Source organism: Pempheris klunzingeri, chromosome 24 (assembly GCF_042242105.1).
Source record: "Pempheris klunzingeri isolate RE-2024b chromosome 24, fPemKlu1.hap1, whole genome shotgun sequence".
Taxonomy (NCBI): Eukaryota; Metazoa; Chordata; class Actinopteri; order Acropomatiformes; family Pempheridae; genus Pempheris; species Pempheris klunzingeri.
In genome coordinates this window covers 10876694-10900566 of record NC_092035.1, presented here as the reverse complement: position 1 = coordinate 10900566, position 23873 = coordinate 10876694, and the positions used below count along the sequence as shown (strand labels likewise).

Sequence of the window (23873 nt, the reverse complement as noted above, 5' to 3'; positions counted from 1 at the left end):
TTCAGATTGGGTTCAGTCCAAAACCCCCAAATAATCAGTTTTTAATCCTCTAATTTGAGAAGCTGCAAAAAACAAATATCGATTGCATGAAGCACAATACAAGCTCCGAGTGTAGCTCACACTGCAGCCTAAAGTTGCACGAGCATGGCCTCAAACTTTACGTTCCACAAGAACTTTTGATTGGAGTTCTAAAAAATCTATATCTATATGAGAGTAGGAGGATGAGGAGGAGGAAGGCAAACAGAACTAGGAGGACAACCGGACAGATATTATCCAGACTTTCGTAATGAGCCACGTGTAACTATCTCCTTTATTTTCCCATAATCACACACACACACACACACTTTCCAGCATCTTATCTCCCCTGTTCTCTCCTCGCTCCTCTTTCGCCGGGTTAGGACAGGTCACTGTTACACTCTTGGAGTACAACTGGACTGCAACTTTGCGCTCAGCCGTGAAGCTACGAGGAGAAACGTGCTGCAAATGGATTAAAGTGAAAAAAACGGAGGAGTCGGTTCGCTGCGTGCATCTGGGTCAAGAGGTCAGCGGGGCGTGAGGATTAGAGTTGAAGTCATGTAATGAAGATACTCAAGTGACACTGATGCAGATACGCTATACTCTGTGCCATAATTTGAACATCTGTTTAGCATAGAGCCCGACAAAAGACAAACTCTTGTAATTCCCGTCAAAGGCCCCTCTTTTGTCACTGCCTGTCTCAATAGCCTCTATGAAAGCAAACCCCTGTCATCGAATCAGACGTACAAATATGACTCCAGGCCCTGAAAAGCAAAGTGATTTAAGCCGGAGGACCCCTCGCCGCCCCCACCTCTCCCGAATCTGTCAAGGAGTAAGGAAGCAAAACAGAATGAGACAGCAGGCATTTTAGACCCAGCCGGAGCTCTGCGGCTATAAATAGAAAAATAGCTCAGCGGAGGAACACTCAAGTTCCAAAAGCGAGGCAGGGAGAGTCGTATTGGTTGCAGGTGTGTGCATGTGTGTGTCTATCTCTGTGTGTGTGTGTCTTGAGGATTGTGCACCCTATGCATAGACCCCCCCGGTTAAAATGCAATGCACGTTTCATTAAAGTCACAGTGCAAAGTTTGTGGTAACAAAGTGAGGAAACCACTTCCAACTGTGGAGCATTTCTTTGTCAGACAGACATTATAGCAAGAATGCTGAATGAGAGTTTGTATCAGAGTGTTTTAATGCCATCTAGTGGACATATTTTGAAATAACTTTTCTATTTCCAATACACACACATCCTCCCTGCAATAATCTTACCGAATAAATCAATATAGATAATAACAGTTGGCATAATGGTGCATTATGTCTTATTTCCAAACATCTCTACATCATGCATGGTTTCCAGATTTTGTTATATTTCCATTGCCACACAATGAATCCTACTCAGTAAGCTTATCACTCCAGGTCAATAAGTAACTTTATTAATAATATAAGTTCATACCGACTCAAATGAAGATCTCAGGTTAATATCTCAATGATATATGCAAAGGGAGATCACATCAGAAGCAAAATTGAGACTCTTAACATAAAAAATAATGACAGCATTAAACAGCTATGAGGATATTTATGTAGTTAAGCAGGAGTTAGTTAGTTAAGTCTGCATCACCCAACTAACTTAATTATGGTTTGGGTTAAAGTCACTTTTTTGAGTGTAGTGTAGTTGTTTCCACCACCAGAGGGTGCTGGTCAGCCTCTAACGAATCCTCCAACAGTTGGATGGACTTTGCAAACATTCAGCAGTAGCCGTGCACACACACACTAGCACACACACACACTCACACTCGTGCACGGATACAAATGATGAATCACAGTAAAAATGTGGGTGGGCTGCATTGTGGCTGGTCACAGCTGCGCACATCTGTCTCCTCAGCCTCTCTGTGTCATAAGTATCTTACAAAAACATTATAATAGCTGACACCAGCTGCAGTCAGAGCATATTTCACAGCACCGGGGCCAAATAAAACTGTTTAAAATGCATCGGACAGGGAGACAAACCCAACAATTTGTTCCTAGTTCCTGAAATGTTTCAACTTTAAAGGGATATTTTACAGGCTGACAACATGTAAGACCACAAACATTTACATATAAACCAGATTTGACATGTTGCAGGCTGCAGAGCACTTATATAATCAAACTGCATTGACTTTCCTTTAAATAGCCCCCCCTCCTTACTGTTAAAAACACTTAACTAATAAAATCTTCTGGTAAATGCCGGCCTGTATTGTTATTATTACCCACTTTCAAAGTATTCTCATAAGACATCTCCAGTGGAGAGGAGTTGTTTGTACTGTCACCAACACCCACATATCCACTCACACACACTCACAAACATAACAATGTGTGTTTGCACTGCCTTAGTGTGGAACAGCGTCACTTCCAAGCAGAGATCATATTCTCTCCTGCTGAGTACCTTCCCAGAACATTAATGTGTGTGTGTGTGTGTGTGTGTGAGAGACACAGGGAGTATGTGTGTGTGTGTGTAAGATATTAGTTTTTGAGATCCAGTAGTCCCCACAAAATAAAAAAAACAGTATTGTTGGCTTGATTTTTGGACGTAGACTGGGAAAAAGATGTTTTCTTTCTAAAAAGTTTAAAGGGGGACTTTGTCTTTGGGCTTGTATTCCAGTAAAATGAAGTTTAAGCACGCAATTAAGAGACTAAAAGCTATTTACATTTGTTTTTCTAATAAGTAAACGCTAAATAGGCTACTCTATATGGATGATTACTATAACACAAGAGCAAATCAGACTAATGCCAGCTCAGGACGGGTTTTAGCTCTATGAAACACCTGGCATCTAATAGGTCTTTCCTGGAAAAATTCCACCAGTGCAGGAAGCTTTACATTTTCCAGCCAGAGCAACGGCGCTTTGTTTGCAATAAACAGATGAAGAAGCGGGCGGCTGACTCGAGCGGCACGCTAAAGAAAAGACAGTATACCGATGCGTGTGACTTTTACGCTCTCCGAGATAAAGGCATCATTCATTTGGATCCTCTGCTGCCATTCACTTCTTCGCTCTGTCTGTTTCCTAAGCCCGTTGTCACTGTGCATCATCTTTCAGCCTCATTATTCAGGCTCTCAGCTGAATAGAAAGCAGATGCTTCAGAGTTTCTCATCTCAGTCTGTCTAGTTTTGTCCCTCAGACATTTTAGATGGATATAAATGGATGGGGAAAAAAAAAAAAGAAGCCAATTAGCGTATGGGACAAAACACTTAAATAATCAATTGGTGCTCTTAACCTGAGCTGAGGATGAGGAGAGACGGACTGACTCAAAGAGGAGAGATCTACATCTGTCTCTTTGTGACTGGAGAGATGGCCGTGCTTAATAAGATTAACAACGAGGTGTGTCGGGGTGGTTTCCTACTGAGAGCTGCAGTTTGCCTTAATCTGACCTAATTGGAAGAGGTGTGATGTTGCAAGTGGGGAAGATATAAAGACACAGAAAGATATAGACAGAAAGTAGAGAGAGAGAAAGGTCAAAAGAATGAGGGAGCAGTGGAGGGACGAGGTAGAAACACTCTCACACACACACATACACACAAACACACACACCTGGGTTGGATTAGCTCGGCTAGCAGGGAGGCTGTGTGTTAATGGAGATTTAATAGGCTCTGAAATGACTTACTGCAGTCATACAATGTGTGTGTGTGCAGATGCGCAGTGTGTACTTGAATTCGTATTTTTGAATGTTTACCTGCATGTCTTCATGCCTTTTGGCTTTATGAAGTTATTAAATCTTTCCATATTACTTTCCCCTGACAGCGGAGACAGGCGGCTATTGGAAAGCCGACATGCTGGGCAATCATAACAATACAAATTAGATGTTTGGATTTGGTTCATTGAGTGTGTTTACAGGATTTAGTTGGGAATCTACACTAGATTGGAGGATGCTTGTATACTGTGCGTCAGCTTTCTAGAGCCCAACTGATCCTGGACTTTTGAGGCTGATGCTGTGGATGTTTTAGAGTTTAAAAAAACAGAAACACGTGACACAATGTGATATAAATTTTGAAAGAGACATAGACACGTAGTGAGGAGGATATTTTACAGCTAAAAAAAATCGACCTAGCTGTTGCCTACCTAGCTGACATCTTCTCTTCTCTCATGTTTCTTCATCATCATCTCATCAGGGAGCTAGTCGCTACTTGCAAGGCGATTTTGCCAGCATTTGCTAATTGCATGGCGCCGATTGAGGGTGACTGTGCTCTTCAAAGATGAAATGAGCAGGTGATCACACCAACATGAGCTAGAACAGGTAGTTCTGAGGAGCACAATGCAGCGGCGCCCGGCCTTACGCTTCGCTTTCGTGCTACTTTCAAGGATTTCTGCATCCAACTCCGCAGACTCTTTCAGAGCGGGAGGCTCTGTCTGTTGCCGCAGCAACAGCCCAGCGATGTAAACACGGGCGCCGACCCCGTCTGTAGGAGTGAGAGCAAAGAAAGCATCCCTCTCCAACGTAAGCATTAAGAGATAGTTTATACGTTCAAAGGCTCTGACGCAGTTTGTGCAAGTTCCCCGCAATGGAAAAATCAGACACGAGGAACATCGAGTGGAATTATAAATAGAATTGAAAACAGCAATAAAGCTGTTGTGAGGTGCCAAACTTCTCGTGCCTTTGACATCCTTCATACCTTACCTGACATGATGGACGCATTATGGTATGTGTAGTGTGATTGATCTCTGTAGAACAGTATATATAGTATAGGTCTGAGTACATTTTCTTGTAACTCAGAGCAGACTGTGGAAAGTACGTCACGTTTTATAGGGGAAAAAAAAAAAAGCCTAAATCATCTGGAGATCGTTACTTTCCTTCCTTTCTGTTGACCACAATGCTACCGACTGTGGAGAGCATGGTTGGGCAAATGCAACAAGTGCAACAAAGATCTTAAATATCAAGGGTCAGTATTGAACTCCATAGAGAAAATGCAGAATTTAGGAATTATTCATGCCGACGCTGTGGAAGAACTCCAAGACCTCAATCCCTGCCTGTGGTTCACAGATGAAGTCGGTTTTGGAGCATAGTATGATCTGGGAGTTTAATGTAAGGTTACAAATTCATATCAAAGACTTATTGATTGAAATATTGACTAACTGATTCCAATAAAGCATAAGAAGCTTCAATTGTGCATTCTGCAAATGTTAGTCTACTATTATTATTTTTGAGACAATATTAGAGATCCTGAGGGGTTTTTCTCAGCAAATTCCATTGTAATCATGTTATACTTGTAGGTTATACTATGCTATATGGTATATTTATACATCAAATATAAGATATGGCAACCAAAAGCTGAAGCACAATCCGCTAGACAGGTTAGAACAGGCAGCCACTTATTTCCTGGTTAAAATGACCTAATAGAGGGAAGCATTAACCCAGAGTGTGTGTGTGTGTGTGTGTGTGTGCGCGTGTGTGTGTGTCTGTTGTATGATATGAGGTGGTGGGAGTGTGGGCGGAGCCAACAGGGGAGTCAAGCTTGGATTCCAGCTGCATTCCAGAGAGAGAAAAAGAGATGGAATGGATCTGTCAACCCCCACCTCCTGTCTTCCTTCCACTTCTTTCTCTTCTTCTCCTCCTCATCCTATGCTTTCCACCCAAACACACACACACACACACACACACACACACACACACACACACACACACACACACACACACTGAGCCTGCTTGGTGAAGATCATGTTAAACCACATGACAATCCTGTCTGGGTAATTAAAAACCTCCTCAGAACATAAAACCTTTGTGTATTTGAGTGTGTGCGTGCACGCAAAGCTTGAGTTCATACTTTAAAGGAGTATTGCAGGTTTTTGGGATGGTGGCTCATAGGTCAACTGACTATTTCTATGTTGGTTTTGTTTTTTTTTTCTTAGGAGATTTGTTGACATTGACAAAAATATAGAATTGCATCAGACTTAGGCTTTAAGGAGTGTGAGAATAAACTGTAAAGGCTCTACCACTGTCCACTCCAGGGGAAACAGGAAAGTAGTTCCAGGGAGTTCAGATTAGCGGACGGTTTTTCATGTGGAATCTACCAATTTACTTCAGCCTCATTATTGACGAGTAGCCGCCATTTAGCTGCAGAGCTACTACAAATTCACATTTTAGTTCACTGCAAGTTCTCTCCAAGAAGCAGATTGTTTCTCTCCGAAACATCAAACATCTGATAAAAAGAAATAATTTCAGAAGACTGCATCAGATTTGTTACCTGACAGTTAAGCCGGGCGGCATAACTTCATAGCCGCACGAGTCGCCTATTCGGATGAATCGACAGTTTTGCCTTTCACCTGCGTTATCAGCAGAAGAATAAAAGCATCGCTGTCGTTTGTGAACAGGGCATTCCTAGAAGGCCGCTGTGTTTATACTGCAGACTAAATATTTATACCCTGAACTGAGAAGCACTGAGGCTGCTCAGTTTGACTTTGATAAAGGTTTGATATGCTTTAAGCCAGGTGACTTACATTCTGCAGTCACACTCGTGGAGTGTGTGTACAGCTACGCAAACATAGTGACCCCACACACACATATGCATGCAAGTGAAAAATCTAAATACACACACAAAGACACACTCTGATGAAGGGTTTATCCAACTATTGTCACTTGTGCTCATTTGTTATGGCTCGAAGGGTTCAAATGAGTTCATAATTGACAGATAGAGAGAATTATTAACCGCATCTAACAATACTAAGTAAAATAAGACTAAGACTAATAAGAATAAGAAGATTCCACAGGAATGTAGCTGCATTTTTCCTTAAAACACCCTGTCTTCATGTAACTAATATCAATTAATCCCCACCGACGCACACTGTAGCTTTTGGTTTCCATTCTGCACAATAACAGAAACAATTGTCAGGGGAGGTGGGGTGAAACGGGGTAAAGGGTGGGACCGACTGTACCGAAAAACACAAGCCACCAAAGAAAGAAGACGCAGAGGAAAGAGAGAGATGCAATGCAAATGAAGACAAAAAAGAAAATAAGGTGTGGCTGAGAGAGAAATACAACTCCGGGGAGAAAGAGGAGGAGAAGGGCAGAGGTCGAGGAAAATATGTCCGTAACATAGATCGGATCTTGTATTTCTGCATAATTCCACATTTCCCAAGAAGTTTCTCCTCAGTTGCATCATTTCAAGTGCGGAAAAGTCAAACTGCGTCCAGATTGAGGTGATTATCGTCGATGAGCAGAATAACAAAGGCCATGTATGATATTCTCTAGCTGTTGGGTCCCATATTGTCTCTGCGTCCTCGCCTCTGTGTGTGGTGCTTGTGTGATTTCATTTAAACTGGATTTGCATGAAAAAAAAAGTGATTAGACAAAGCACTGGCAGCACGAAGCAAACTAATTTGCATGCAAGCAATTAATTGGATGGACAGTGACCAATCACCCTGTGGATCAGTCACTGTCTGCAATATATGAGCTTGAACTTGGAACATTTAAAACCAAAGGGAAAGTGTAGTTTGTCTGGTCTCTAATAGATCTAAAACATGCATGACAGCAGATTCACACACACACAAAAGACCCACACAGGCACACAGAGTGTTTGGATGAACGTGCTGAGAGAGATGCTATCCCTCAGCTGAAGGAGGCTAAGCCAACACGCTCACGTCACATCACTCAGTGGACATTTTATTCTATTATTCAAGCTATTCCAAACCTTCCACTCGGGCGTCTCTGGAGATTTGCTCAACAGAGAGCGGCTCCTTCAACGAGAGCCGGTCTAAAGCCTCCGTCTGCGTCAGGCAGAGCTGTGTCAGCGACAAAGCAGAGAAGACGAGGTGAAAGGGAGTTTTAGTTGTTGTTTTTCACAGTGGGGATCATTTGATGCCTCATAGCAGGTGTGGAGGTGGGGGTTTTCTCAAGTGCGGCCACTTTTTTTTATTACAGAAAAAAGTCTGAATTTGCAGGAAAGCATCCAAGATTTTTTGAGATTGAAAGAAAAAGAAAAAACAAGAAGGAGTTACAGTGTGTTTTACTGTGTTATGAAGTTTTTCTTGTTAAACTAATGGCTTACATTGTCCCATAGTTTATTTTTGATCTGTTTTTCTAGTCTAGTCTCATGTCTAGACTGCGTACCTTTGGAGTTTGTTGTTTTAAAGAAACATTAGTTGATATATAAGAAGTATTTAAGAACCTCAGACAATCTGGTGACTTTGCATCCCGGATCTAAGCTCATATGAGCGTGTTGATCTCGCATCGCTCCCCTTGTTTCCCATAATGATCCAGACGCTTTTACTGTGGTGCCATGGCAACGAGTAAAGGCTATTTTCTTCTTTCCTGCTGCCAGCGAATGCATCACGCAGCATAAAAATACAGAAGTCTTTGCAATGGCTCCGTCAGACATTACACAAATGTTTGAGCACTTTGGAAACGCAGTACTGATGTGTTTCTGGGGGCACATCGCTGGGTTTAAAATTAGACTGCATTGGTGCATCACATTATATGCTGACTCGTGGATATACAAACACATGCATACACACACTATCACAGAAATACACAGGTCCTTGTTATTGTGCTGTCCGGCACAGCTGGCTAGCTGAGACACCATGGCAACTGTTGTGGCAGAAAACATTAAGGAGGCGTGGGAGGTGTGTGTGTGTGTGTGTGTGTGTGTGTGTGTGTGTGCACATGTGCATTAAGTTGGAGGAGCTGGAGCTGAAAGACAAGGCATCCGTATGTGGAAAACAGCCTTTATTATACAGACAACAAGGCCACTAGAGGAACAAACAGGTTGTGTTCGCCGTGCTCCATGTGAACAGTATTAATGTAGAAGCATTAATGGAGAAATAAATTAGGCTAATTTGAATTCAGCCGTTCCTTCCTTTTCCTTCATATTTGCATGCATATGACACAATGACTCATTTCCCAGGATTCATGTAAAAAGAAAATAAGTTTAAAAAAGAAGAAAGAAAGATTTTTAGTGTTTTGGAAATTCCTTTTGTGTCCGTGGTAATCGATAAATACAACAACAAGACATTCCCGTGAAAGGCAGACGTCAGACAGCCCCACATTTTTTTGGTGAGATGCTAATCAAACTACAGGGCGGTTCATCTTCATGCCTGTAAAACCTCCACCACATACTTCACATTTCAATATCACACCCAGATTTCATTTATGACGTTTGCAAGGCTCGTAGAAGTTATCCAAGATGCAGTAGATGTTCTTTTATCACTTTTCTTTTAAAACAATGCATCCTCTCCAGTTTTTCTGCCATGGATATGTCACTTTAGTGCAATTCCAGTGCCACATCTATGCATATATATCATTTTTCATGTGCATTTCAACCGCCTTGTGTTTTACTACCTCCTAAACAAAGTAGAGGATTTAAATAAACACAGCTTAGAATATCACAGGATGAAAACAAAAGACACGCTCTGGTGCATGCTCCATTTATGTCTTTACCCAAATGGAAAACCTGCCCAGCATTACTGGCAATTCTAAGGGAGAAAGCTGCCAGCCAGTCAGGCAGGCAAACAAGCTGACAGAGCAGCAGGCAGGAAGATGGATAGATGGGTAGGAGGTGGAAGGTCAGATCGGCCGATATATACATGAGCTGAGACACAGACAGATGAGACCAGACAGATAAACACATACGCGGATGAGTGGAAAGCCTGACACACAGGCAGGCTACGCTAACAAAAACCTGACTGACAAAGACCTGATTTCTCTTCTTCCTCGGAGATGACGTCACTAAAAGTCGGGTGATGAAAACTCTCTCTGGCTCTGAGAGGAGTGCATGCTGAAATGAACACCTGTGTGCACATACACACACACACACACACACATACAGAAACACATGCTAGTACAAGATCAACCACAAAAATGTATTGAAATACATTCTAGTTTGTTCTTTGGACTTCATTCACCTTTAAAACAGATTATGTAAAGATCTACTTTCGACAAGCATTAACAAGTGGATGCGTCTCTACTTGAATCTGCAGTGATTGGAAGCACCTAAAGAATAACCCATGCTCTGTTGGGTAAAATTACTGTTTTTGTCAATGGAGTCTGGTGGCTTTAGATAGAGAACCACAACGTCTGTTTCTGGTTAAACAAAAAAGGATCTTGCAGGTCTGTCTCTGCAGGAATGGTTTCTGTAATGTTGTCAGACTTATCAGGCAACAGAGTCAGCATTACTGCTTTTAAATGAATATGTTTCAACTTGAACAAGACCAAACGCATTTACCACCTGTTTTTACTTGGAAAATACCCACTTTTCATTCTCTATGTTCTAATGAGGAAGACTGTCATTTAGATGTCAACACGAAGAGTTGTATATCATTTCAGGCATGTTTGCATCATTTATTTTTTCAATGCGGTGTGCACTTCCCTTTAGTTTTATTCATTCTCAGACAAATAAACGCCAGCTACACAAACTACAGGAAACCACCCAAAAGAAGAAGCGAGGGAATGAATGTTGGCATGTGATAGCAACTGGTTCCTCATGTTTGGAGAGCTTGGTGTAACAAAAAGAACTGTGAGCAAACAGTTAGATACAATAAGACACTATGAAGAGACTTGGAGAAAATGCACAACTCTTAAACCACGACTTAATTTCAGTCTGTTGTTCCTCAGCAGCCACGGAAATAACTGTTAATAACTGTTGCTCAAGAGCTCAAAGTGGATTGCTTGTCCTCGCTATGTGAGGCAGGCTTATACTTTCTACATTTGCCTTCTTAAAAGAGGAGATTTTTTAATGCAGTTTTGAATGAACTCTGCTCAGTTAATGCTTCCTTCAGAAATACCTGGAACACAGCTGATGTTAGATACTTTACACAAAAATTTGAGATCATAACGTGTTTGCCCTTTGGATATGGGGCTATTTGGCATGTTGGTGTTGTTCCCATCAAGTATCATGAGATTGTGAGAGTCAAAAAAGCTGGACTACTCTACTACTATTTTGGATTAATTGCACAACAGCATCAACATACAATACTCAGAATCAAAGCTTCCACAAGGTACACTGGGGTCAGGTGTGCCTCTAAATCACAACTATAACATTCACATCATGATTCTCAAATCGATGCACTTCTCTGCTTTCATATTATCACATTCTCACAAATTATTTCTCCTGCAAAACACATTTTTTCTTGCAAAGACGTAGCAGCCCACAGGTCCGGGCCAAGCATTTCCACTGCAGAGCAGTCCTGACCTGCCAGCAGCTTTAAGCATGGTCTAATGGAGGTGGTATGGAGATGAAAGCCATATAGCCATACTCGGCTAGTGCCCAAAATTCCTCACTTACACCCCCGCCCCCCCCCCCTGCCCCTCTCTCCCCTTCTCTCTGTCTTTTGGCCCCCAGGACCGCGTATGGAGATTTAGGACAAATGGGTTGGCCTGTTGATAGAAGCGTCCAGATTGAATCCAGACCCACGCTGTCGTCACGTTGAGTGTGTGTGTGTGTGTGTGTGTGTGTGTGTGTGTGTGTCCTATGTTTAGTGGATGTTGAGTGATCAGTTCCTCTAAAAAAAACATCTTTTCCGCTGGACGAGGGTCGTCCCTGGAGGGATGTTGCCGTCTAAGACCCTTTTACAAGACATGATAATATTTGTTTGCGCGTGTGTGTTTTCGGTGTTTACCTCCAAAGTGAAAGAGTGAACCCACATTGGTGCAGAAGCGCCATCTTTCTCTCTCTCTCTCTCTCTCTTTTACTCACAGACACACACACACACACACACACACACACACACATTCCCCAGTTCTGAGGTCATCCCCCAGAGCTGCTTTGTGCAGCTCCTGCTGTAAATTCGTTTATGTGTGCCCAGTTTTTACCATTTCCCCCCCCCCACCCTTTCTCTTATTTTCTTTCTCTTACACCCATTTTTTTTGGGCTGTCTTGTGAAACCGAGGTCAGAGTTCAGCGTTTGAAAGAAAGAGAGATAAAGCCCAAAGGCCACATGCTAATAAGCAGGAAAACAAAGGGCTGAACTCCATAATTTTGCTGTTTTGTCCTTTTTATCAGCTGATAAGACTGTTATACATGATACATATTTAGTTATTTTCTTATTTTATTTAGTTTTTTTGCTCAATTTGATCAGCTGGGACCCACTTGGCATCATTTGACATATTACAATATGTGAAATATTTGGGATTCTTGTGAATTACTCTCAAAAAATAGGAATCTTTTTCAGATACCTTAATCAAAATAGGGATACTCAGACATGACCGTGAGCAGGATGTCATACTTGTGAATACTCAAAACAGTCTAAGTGCATTGTAAAATCATACAGTTCATCTTTGCAAAATATTGGTGGGTGCATTGGAGAAATCATCCATTCTCATGTTTCATTGGAGAAATCATCCATTCTCATGTTTTTTAATGACTTATCCAACTGTCGTCACGAGTTATGACCAATAACGAGATGTCACTCTTGACCTTGTGCTCACAGTTTTCACCCAGCATCCTCTGAGAGCGAGGTGGGGGCACGCATGTGATGCAACACATGCAAATACTTTGATCCGGGCCTTGCGACATCTATTTCACGAGTGTTTATTAAACAGATCGCCTGCCTCGCAGGATTTCTCTCTGTCATTTACTGGATCGTCTTAAAGCACTTTAACAGAATACTTTCCACTCCATGGAGTGACTTCACAGCTCAGGCATTCGGCCTTTGGAAGGAGGGCGCTGCACCTCCCGGCTGAACGATGTAAACATTAGCGTTTTGCAGCCCGCCTTGACCACGCAGCACTGAGATTATAGCCTGGATTCACGTGTGCGCTGCAGAATAACACTGGAAATCTGAAGACGTGCATTTATAGGAGATCATGTGGCTCCAAAGTATTCATATTTTGTTGTTTTTTAAATTGAAAATAGGTGTATTTGAGGGGAATTAGGATTCCAAAGAGAAAAGAAATCACTGATGCATGTGCATTTGAATGTGCAGAAACTCCAGAACTCCATGTGTGCTTTGAAATTGACAACAGCATCATTTTAGCAGTTTCAAGATGATATGAGATGTGACGGCCATCTTAAGGGATGCACAGATTAAAACAATTTAGCCGTCCTCTAATGTGCCGTAGTAGCAGAGTCCTGCCAATTGTAACATGCATGTAAAACCGCACATACATACATACATTAACATCTGTATTTTTTCCCTCCCCTGCCTCCTTCTCTTCTTCTTTTTTGTCTTCCTCGTGTGCTTCCTCTCCTCCAGCCTTCCCTCCCTCTCCCACAGGCTCTGTATATTTAGTGTGTGTGTGTGTGAGCCATGGTCACACTGGGACCATTGAAGCACCATTTTAGGAGACAATGGGCTCCTCCTACAGGACCATAAAACATTGCTTCGAACCTCACCACTGAATTTGAGGGGAAAAAAAAGCTTCCATCAGTCTTTACGTCTTTACGTCTCTATTTACAGGACTGTTTTCTTCCTGTATGTTTTTGTTGTCACACTCCAGACAAAGACATCACTGTTTAATCGCAAGACAATTATTTAACTTGACAATTCAAATGACGCAAATATTACTCTACTTACTTTTTACATCAATGTAATTCGTATTGGATGGTTTTGTTTTTGACATATTTAAAAGACTAACTTGCACCACTGTTCACCCATCATTCATAGCGAATTTGAAAGTTCATACTTGACCTTGAAATTAGCAGTTCGACAAAACAAACTCAAGTTCCATCTTTTTTTTTTACTGCTTTTGACTATGTGACACTGCCTTCATCAACGTTTTTCGCTAACAATGACTGAGAGTCGTAGCAGTACTTTCATAAAATAGAAACACATCGTTTCAGAAAGCCCGAAAAATAATGTCACAATACAAAAGGACTTTGCAGAATCATTCAACTCTGCAGAAATATTTGGTTTTTGGACTGGACTTTTTAATAATCACATACCCTCACATCAGAGCTAATCATTCCAAATGGTTTGCATGCAGCTGATTAAAAAAATGACCAAAACAAAGGATTAGATTGTTCGTGTTGTTCAGTTTTATTGTGCATATTCAGAAAATGACTCACTGATGTGTTGCATGTTTCTCCAGTTTCCCATCTTCTTCTCTTCTTCTGATAGGTATGCAAACATGAGTTAGAAAATGCTCCAGCTCCTCTCAGATTAGTAAATACGACGAACGGACGCTCAGAATACAGTCACTTGCATGCATCCATGCGATACATCTGAACTTACAACTTCAGCTTCTGTCCCACTTTCATTCAACCTGCAGTTTTCTGCAACTTTATACAACACCTGAAATGTTTGAACAAACCTCATTTAGACAGAATCTGATAAGCAGCCAGCCGATCAAAGAGCTATTCTCTGCCAGAACAGGTTTTTTGTCATCCGTAACCTTATAATGCCGCTGGGTTTTGATGATGTGAGACGCACACTACGGGACAGTACCGCACCTGGTTAGTGGCCGAGTCAGTCCTCAGCTGTTTATCTGTTCCCTGCAGATTTCAGAGTAAAGTGTTCCTCTTAGCTTCTCTGCATTCTTTAAATGGCTACAGGACTATCTGATAAGCAGAGGGGAATTCAGTGTCTTCTTCTCACTCATTAACCCACTTGCACATTTACGCACAACTACATATAAAATTAGAGAAAAGAACATGGTTAGTTAGTGTCTTTCTCAATAAACCTACTCCTGCAGAGCGAAGCAAATGGTTTTCATTAACTCTCACTAAATGTGTGTGTGTGTGTGTGTGTGTGTGTGTGTGAGGCCAGCTCATATTCCTCAGCCTCTGTGTCCTTGATAAAACCTGGTTGTGCTCTGTTTGTTGTACATACTTCTGTTTTTTTATGAGGTTGGATGCAAGCGGAGTCTTTTGACACAGATTGCCCAATGCTGGTTCTGAATCAAGTATTACACAAACCCAGACAAGCCCCCCCCACCCCACCCCCCCGGCCTTTCATGATCGCCTTTAAGAGCATATTTGAAAAGGGGAATGCTCATAAATAAAAATTAGCTCTGATTTTTACATTGGAAGCACATTACAGTTGTGGTTCTGCAGTTTGTCCAGTAAATTGTCTTTGCCTTGATTTATTTGCAGCAGTAATTGGGCTTACAACAAGCTATTTGTCACAGCTCAAAGAAACCTTGGGTCTCAGAAATATCATCTTTCCAGAAGCTAAGATAAATGCATTTGTTTTTAGCTTGACCACAATGCATTTCTGGAATCATCCAGTGAGGATGGCAGCAATTACTCTGCTCACAGGAGATCCATTTCTTTTAAAAAAAACTCAAATAATTCAAATGGCAACATCTGATTGTACTTTTTGTTCTTGATAAATTTGAGATATGACATGAATCAGCCCAGAATTTAATGAATAATGAGTAAGTGCATTTGTTTTCTCATTCATTTCTCAAATACCAGGCTGTATCCTCCTTACCTACTGCAAAATCAGCCAGAGCTCTGCACTGTGAACTATCCAAAAACTAAAACCCCCCTATATGGAGTTCCCCGAGTCAAATCTTATCTACTGTGGAGCTCCATTTGTGGATTACTGACATGAAAACATTCAAGCAGCCCTACTGTTGATAGTGAAAAGCCTCTTCCACTGCTAGTCCTCCTCCTTTAGTGCCCTGCCCCTCCCCCTCCACCTTTTCTTATTTTTCAGTGTCAGAGCCCTTATGCTAATGCAATAAAAGCACAGTGGATGTGTAAAAGTGGGGCTGACGTGAACAAACAGGTTGCTTGAGTGTAAAAGGAGTATTAGATATGCCACAATAAAGCTGGGCTGCATTCTTTGCACACATTACTATTTCATGGTGGAGGAAATATTCAGATCCTCGAGAAAAGTAATGATACCACACTGTGCTACTTCAGTAAAAGTATGTGAGAGAATCAGGAACAGTATTTATTGTAGAAAAATGTCTCCTGTGACTATTCTACTACTTCTTCTACTGTTTATTCTGAAAATAGTGAGAAATGGTGTCACAATGACCCAGAGCCTAAAGTGACACCTTCATAATGCTTCACAGTGGGCTAGTTTACTTTAGGATGAAACACCATATTGTATAAACTCCTCAGATGTTTTGTGTGTAAAAAATCTTTACTTTGTAAAGCAACTAAAGCTGTCAGATACATGTAATGAGTACAACATCTCTCTCTGGAATGTGGTGGAGTTGATGTTGATGTAGAAAGTGGCATGAAAAATACTCCAGTTAAGTATAAATACCTCACATAGGAGATTTTTCTTCCAGTTGGACATCATTTCTCATGTAAAAAAAAGCCATTTGTTCCAGTTATACACGTCGTTCCTTCCTACTTTCTGACATCATGTATTTGTTTTCCAAAGCTGGTAATATTTTGAAAATCTCCACCGGATGCTGCATTTGTCCTGTCGCTGACTTGACACTGGTCTCCCTGCTCCAACTCGCTTGGTTCAGCATCTGTCTTCGCCCGAGTCCGCGGAGCGCGCAGTATGGATCCGTTACGCATTACGCACCGTGGTGTCCTCTCAGGCACGGGCGGGTTTCTGACACGCGCTTCTCTCTGGTGTAGAGACATCAACTCTTGAAAGCAGGCGCTGCGGTGACTTGCAGTAAAAAAGATAGTGTAAGATCCCTGTTTGTCTCTAATGTAGAAGAAGGAGAAGACACAAGTGGTCAGCGGTGACTTTTTGTTTCTACGCACCGCTCCGACGCACAGAAACACTTTTTTTTGGACTTATTACTATTTTTTTAAAAGGATATCATTTGTTGCATCTGCATTTTTTGGGTATTTACTATATATGTGGATACTTATTCGGGACCATGGGAGACTCCGTGTTCCTCGACAGGCAAAATTCCTATCTTGTAAGTACTTTATTGGCCATAAATCCATTAGAATGATTCACCGATAAGGCTTGAAGGCTTACATCTTCTGTTGAGTCTGGGGAGTGCACGCGTGTATTAGTGTGTGTGTGTGTGTGTGTGTGTGTGTGTGTGTGTGTGTGTGTGAGGAACAGAGAGACAGATGTTTATTTCCTGCATGAAGATGAAATTTGCATATAGAATTGAAAGCCTCTCTACGTTTACAAATGATATCATGCATAAAAAGTGCCACTGAATTTTTAGAATCATCTTAATTGTGCTCAACAACATGACTTTTAAGATTTTAGCAAATCAAAAGTCTTCCCCTGTAAATTGTTGGAAACTCCGAAGCAGAAATTTGAAACTGAGCAGAGCACAGGGGCCTCAACATGCAACAACTTCCTGTGATGGAACGGTGTAAGTGACATGTGGTGTGTAGAGTACGTATACATGCAAGCACACAAGACCACACACGTTTCCTGGTTCGAAGAGGAGACTTTTTGCTCTGCAAGCTGCCCAGAAGAGCCGCAGAGACCTGCTGTCTGAGAGCCACAGGTGTTGCGTTTGACACTCTACGCCTCAAAGCTTGGCGGCCAGATGAGGGCAAAACACACATATATGGGTCAAGGCCGAGAGGAGCGATGAAGTGCACCTTCAAAATGAAAGCCTCAGCGTTTTGCAGCATGTTTTCTGACAGAGATGAGAAAGCTCTCAAGGTCTGGAGAAGCAACAGGTTGCTTGCATAACAGGTTCACTAAAATGTGGGAATGCAGCTGGTTTTGTGCAGTGGACACACATTTAAACATGCACACATGCTAATATTTTCTCATCCGTGCTCTCTCCTCTGTCCCCTCCTTCTATTTCCATCTCTCCCCCTTCTTCTCCTCTCCAGCGGTGAGGAATCCTCTGCCGACTGCTCCAGCGGTCTGTCTCCTCTTTATGAGCTATGTTTCTGCGGCTGCAAGCCCTCATAAAGCTGCACGCATTTATTGGAAAACAATACAATTTTCATTGGCTCGGCTGGCAGCGCGTGGTCTGGATTTGTGTCTTCTTGTAGCGTAGCTTTGTGGTGTGAAAGCCGTCGCCACATTGCCCACAGTAATGATTTCTAAAAATTCATCCAGCACAGGCTTCAGTGCACATACCAAATTGTTCTTGATGCACTTCCCTGCAGTGCATGCCAACCTTTTAGAGTAATGAAGTGAAAATTGATGTATGTGGACTCTTACTGTCTTTTTTTAAGCATAAATTTCTATCACATATTTTCTAACTAGTAGCATTTAAGGCAAGGCAGCATTATTTATATAGCATGTCAAACACATTTTCAAGTAATTTTGATGAGTTAAGACAATCCTGATGAAAAATGCAGTTATTTTTTGTTAGGTTTCCAACACTCGCTTGTGTTATTGGTCTCTGGGTAGTGACTGAAATAATGAGATTATGAGTACAAATGTCTAAAATGACATTTCCCTTGCTGGATGTCAAGGCTCTCCCTTGGGGTCAGGGTGGAATCCAGTAGGTTTCCAACTGCATGCCACCCTGTGAAGGTATTCCTGTTAAATCCAATAGGGAGGATGCCCGGGGCCGAGAAAACACTGGATGGATTATATGTCGTTCTTGGCTTGGGAATGGTTCAAAAAGATCTGGTGGGAACAGCAGAATAGCAGCAGAAGATATCTAGATGCACAGAAAATTAATCAGCAACTTTTTTGATAATCAATTAATTGTTTAAGACATCTGTTAAACAAATGATGTGAGCAATTTCTAACTTTCAGCCTGTTTTGGATAAAACAAGGACAAATTTACCCAACAATAAAACAAGAAAATAATCATTAGGTCAATCATCAATGAAAATTTGTGTTATTTAAGTTTATCACAATTTCCCAGATGGGAGCTAATAATGGTGATAATTTTGAATTTTGTCGTGCAAAATGACTAAAATGATTAATCAAGTATTTATATAGTTGCTGATTCTACTTCTGTTGATGGACTAATTGAAAAATCCTTTCAGTTCTATAGCAGTTATTCAAGCTAGTGTGATTTTGCCAGGAAATTAAACTGCTTGTGTGGAAAAAATGGTTTTGAATCCAAAATCTTGAATGGCAACATCTCATTAGGCTTTAAATGAGAATATGTAGGATCTGTTTTGAGCACTAGCGCCAACAATTTTCCATTGGCTTCAGCTTGAAAGCTTTGGTGGTGCTAAATGCCATTTGTGGCAATTGCAGAAATTAGTCCTCAAATGACACCAGAGAGAAAAACTGCAAGAGCCACGTGTCACTGTTGGTTAATTTGATATCTATTAAAACCTGATGTCTTCATTTGTGAGGCTGGAACTTGGTTTGCCATCCCGGCCCGTGCATGAGGACAAACTATGAGTATGAGTATACGTATGCAAGGCATGCGAACACATCTCCAAAGTTTCTGTTGATGCGCCGCATTTCATGAGCAAGCAGTAAAAATCTAGTAATTTGGTCTGGAGCGCTGACTGTGATTTTACCAAGCTGTGAAAATATATATAGTTTATCTTGGAGAATGTGTCTAAACAGAAGTCAGAAATGGTTGTCTACTTTTTTGAAGCTTTATAAAAGTAAAAAAATAGCATTCAGGCTGCATCCATTGATTGTAAATACATTAAATCTTTCATCAGGACAGACTTAAACCATCACTTAAGCATAAATAGCAGCAGGTAAAGGCATAAGAGTTATGTCCTGACGGTGAATCACAGTCAGACACTCGTGCACGATCAGCCAGGTTGCTCAAAGTTGAACTTGGTACAAGAATGCGGTTAAAATACGACAAAGAGGCATGTCCAAAGAAAATGCATTCGCGTTAATGGAGGATTATGGCCCTTCAAGCGGCTCTTCATCATTAACAAACGTGGGTTTTCATCATTACTGCCAGGGCAGATGAATATTTCAGATTCTAGGTTACCAGACTGGATGGATTGAAAAGACGGAGGAAAAAAGCCAGAGCGCAAGTGAGGGAGATGTGTAACAGCACCTTGCGGTTGCCAGTGCGTAAACGCTTAATCCCCCCTTGAGGCAGCAGTGCATTTGTTCCTCTTGTGGTGACGTGTGATGTATTCTGCTTATGGCGTCAAGGCATTGCACTAATGGAATACCATCAGGGATAACATATAACAGTCTGGATTGATCGCCCTGCTCCCGTCTTGGAAGGAATTCGCTTTTCGTTTTGAACTTTAGAAGGAACTAAAGAATTCGGCCCTAATTAGAAGAGCAGAGTTAGGATGAAAGTCAAAGTTACCAGCTGGTGTCTGGTCTGCAAACCCAGCGAATGCATGCATATTAATTATGATGCAAGCCAGTGTGTACTTAATTGAATTGTTTGTGCGGCCACTAACTCACTAACATTTAATTGAACCAATTGAACGACTGAATCAATGTTTTGCCATCTGAACAACAGGCCACACGAGAATTATCATAATTATCAAGGCAGGAAATGGAAGCCATGTAAGACACATCAGGTGATCGTCCGTTCATCCAAACAGACACCAATCGCAATTGAGATGTGAACATATTGGAAAAACAACTGTATAACCATTACAACGATGGCTTTTACTAGCTGATTAGTGTTCTTGACTGACATTGAGTTATAGGTCATGTGCACGGTGGAGTAATAGGCTGGATGTCACATCTGGATGCATCAGCGACATTAATGAACAAGGAAGTTTTAGAATCCATGGGTCTGATGTGAGTGAGGTAATCCTGGAGGGCAGCCAGCCAGCGCGCAGGCTTTTGCCAATAGTCCAATAATGACCGTCTTTGTCTTGAAACCTTGCTTTGCGCTTTGGAGTTTTACAGTGTACAATTTAAAGTAGCCCATCATTCAAATGCAGGATTTATTCGCAAACCCGATGCTGCATCCTTTTGCAGGTTGTGCATTTACATCTGAAATGACTTAAAGGTCAGTCTGGAGAGGATCTGAGTGAGAAAAGAGCAATTGATTTTTTAATCAGCTCAGACTATACTTTGATATTGACAGACTGTTAGATGATAGATTAGTCAAATGTCAGACAGGGCAGCACAAAGGATGTCGTAATGAAATGATAGATTACCCTCCTTCACTATCGTGTGTTTGATCTTCAACTCTGTCTCCTTTTGTCCGCCGGAGTCTGTCTCTCATCACTGACCAAACAGAAAATTCGGTCCTTCCTCAAGCCATCCAGGGACCCTTGTCAGCCTGACCACAGCTACCTGTTTAGACAAGCACCAAATCCCCCACCCCCCTTGCCTCCAATTGTTCTCCCCTGCTCTATCTCCTGACATTTGACTTTGCTGCGCTCCATTGTTTTCAGAACCTTGAAATTCGTCTTTTTCCTTCCCCTTCTCTCCGTCTCCAACTCCGTAATGCTGAGAGACAGTTTTTTTTTTTCCCTTTCTTTAACACTCTATCCTCTCCTTACCTGCCGATGTGTGACCTTGTTCTACTGCAGTAGGTGTGTTTGCTTTACTCCTGTGCCACTCCCAGTACAAACAGCTCTGGCAGAAAGAGCCACAAAGCCTTCAGTCATATGGCGAACTGAAAGGAGATTTTACAGGATGGTTGACCGAACTATTGATTCTAACGTGCTCCAAAAGAGAATTTTTGTGAATGTCCTTCCTTGGTGTTCTAGTGATTGTAACAAACAGCTGTGCTCATCCGTGTGTGTGTGTGTGTGTGTGTGTGGGTGGGCGGATGGCATCAGCCATCCATGCAGCTTCTTAGTCATCAGCACACTGAGTTTATTTACATTGATCACAAGTTTTCCTAAGCACACTCCGACCCAGAAGGAGAACTTAGAAGGAGTGGACATTTTGTTCGCAGGACTGCAGTTACTAGGAATGCACAAAGATACTGAATTAATTTCTTTTTTTTTTTTTGGTTTCGCTACAAAACCCTGTCAGGTCTATTTTAAGGGGAAAAAATGTCCCTTTTTATGTTTGAGCAAAATGCTAGTTTCAGGTCAGCTGTCTTTGCTCAGGGCTTGTTGACCTCTTATCACGCATGTCGTGTCATGTGTCGTAACACACGTTCCTATACATTCATTAACCTCGCAGTGGAAAGGATCCTTGCTCTGGGATTGCATGTGCAGCACCGTTCTAGCGTGGCAAGAAAAAGGGAAAACACAAAATTGAAAACTGCCTCTTCACGTTCCACAGTCGTCACTTCTGGCTTGTCATGACAACACCGTCTGTCCCTCGTTTTTCATTCTAGACCCTGTCAGGGAAAGGCACTTGTTTTATTATCAACAGCGAAAGAGAAGTCCGCCTCCCTAAGACTTGTCTTTTTATGGAGATGGTCGAAGGCTGAGGGGAAAACAGAGTGGAGGAAATGCAGAAGAGAAAGTTCTGGCAAGATCTGATCTGCTGTTCGCTGTGGGACGTGTGCTACCAGAGGCAGCGCCTTTCTGTGGGCCTGAGCAAAATATGTGCTCTAGATGATTTAAGCAGCTTGATTTACAATTGCTGCTCCTGCCCTGGTTTCTCTGTTCAACCAGAGGTGTTTCTCTCTTCAGGCAAAGTTGAGGGAGTTGATCAGCAAGTTCAAGAGAAGGTTAGACAGGTTTTCTGGCTGTTTGTGTAAAAGCCATGTGGGCATGGTGTCGATCACCACGTTGCTGTGTGAAGCGCAGAATTATTACATCATAGTTTGGGAATTTAACCCTTTGAGGGTCTTCAGCACTTTCTAGTGTGTTGTGATTTTTATTTTTAGCATATTTTATCAGTTTTTCATGCATATTGCTTATAATTTTGCAAGATGGTGAATTTTTCAGAGTTCTCAATTTTTTTCATGTATTTTTTGTGTATTTTAGACCATAAAATGATGCGCATCATGACAAAAACATGGCAATTTAAGGGTTAATTTTTTAAAAAACTAATTAAAATTTGATATGTATGATTAGGGCTGATGCTGGTCTAAAAAACTATTTAAAAAAAATTTTAAAAAAAGAAAGATTTTTAACATTTTTATGGCTTGTTTTTATGCATACACATTTATGTGTGTAAGGATCTTTAACGTGATTATTTCTGAGGACCTTCAAGGGGTTAAATGACCATAACAGCATGTTCTCCCTGATTTCCCCCCACAATGCAACACAGTGCAACGAAGAGGAGTCAAGACAGAACTAATCAAGGCATCATGGCCATTACGAGTTCTGTAATCCACCATCTCACACACACACTGATGTTTGCATCTCAGCGCAGCCACACAAATGAGTCATGCACACAAAGCAGAACTAGATGCTAAATAATAAGAACAGACTGTGCTCTCCGAAGGAGAAATCCCTGCTCATGCTTTCAACACCTCAGACAGCTGTTGCTCTCCGGTTGACCTTAGCAACACAGCTATGCCAAAACTAGCCAAAGCTGTTAAATCTCAGCAGAAAACACACCATGGCCTTCATTCCTGTGTCAAGAACAGTGCATTTGCATCTTGTAACAGTCTTAAGATGAACAGTCCTGCTTGCGGACCCATCCTGGAACGTTAAAAATGGCAGGCCGGCATCATGTCATCTGTTTTACTGCTTCGGTGTGTCTCTGAAGGTCAAAGGGCACGGGACAAAGTGTGCCTGTGAGTGCTTTTCGCTAACAAGGCAGCATGTGCTTTGGTGTGCTTATGTACCAATCTGTGCCACACACACACACTGACCTCACAGAGGATGTCTTTGTATCAAATAATGGAGAATTCATACACCAGACAGACATACAGTAGATTGATGGAGGACCAGATCTAATTATCATTCACATGATAGAGATCCGGTTCTGGAGAACATCTACTCATGAGATCCTGAAGTCCTGACATCACATTGGGGCTAGCCGCTGTTCCGACGGCTTGACAAACTCAATGCAAGATTTAGGGAATTCACTACAGCACTTCTGATTTTGATTTAATAATGTGAAACACTGATTGATGAACTGCACAACATACTGATGAACAAACTTAGATTCCAGGGATGGATTTTCGTAATTTATTTAGTCATTGCAACTGGACTTATGACTGGAATCGGCTAACTGGCTGTGTCCGCATACTTACAATTGCTCAAAGTTGCTCTTATCTCATAATGCTCCCTGCACAATGGAAAGAAATGCAAACAAGACTGCACACACCTTTTCCCAATGATACTG

General features: G+C 41.6%; 1 protein-coding gene across 2 annotated transcripts in view; it reads left to right on the top strand.

Moving 5' to 3' along the window:
- The window catches only part of LOC139223725 (rho GTPase-activating protein 6-like), a 66475-nt gene that overhangs the window by 11167 nt on the left and 31435 nt on the right, over positions 1-23873 (top strand). The window contains exon 1 of one of the 2 annotated variants that reach the window (XM_070855709.1): positions 16643-16749. The exons of the other annotated variant lie outside the window; for it this stretch is intronic. Coding sequence (XP_070711810.1) covers positions 16708-16749 — 42 coding nt within the window. The 5' untranslated portion in view covers positions 16643-16707. Of the gene's footprint in view, positions 1-16642; positions 16750-23873 lie in introns of those variants that run through there. 2 annotated transcript variants of the gene reach the window in all.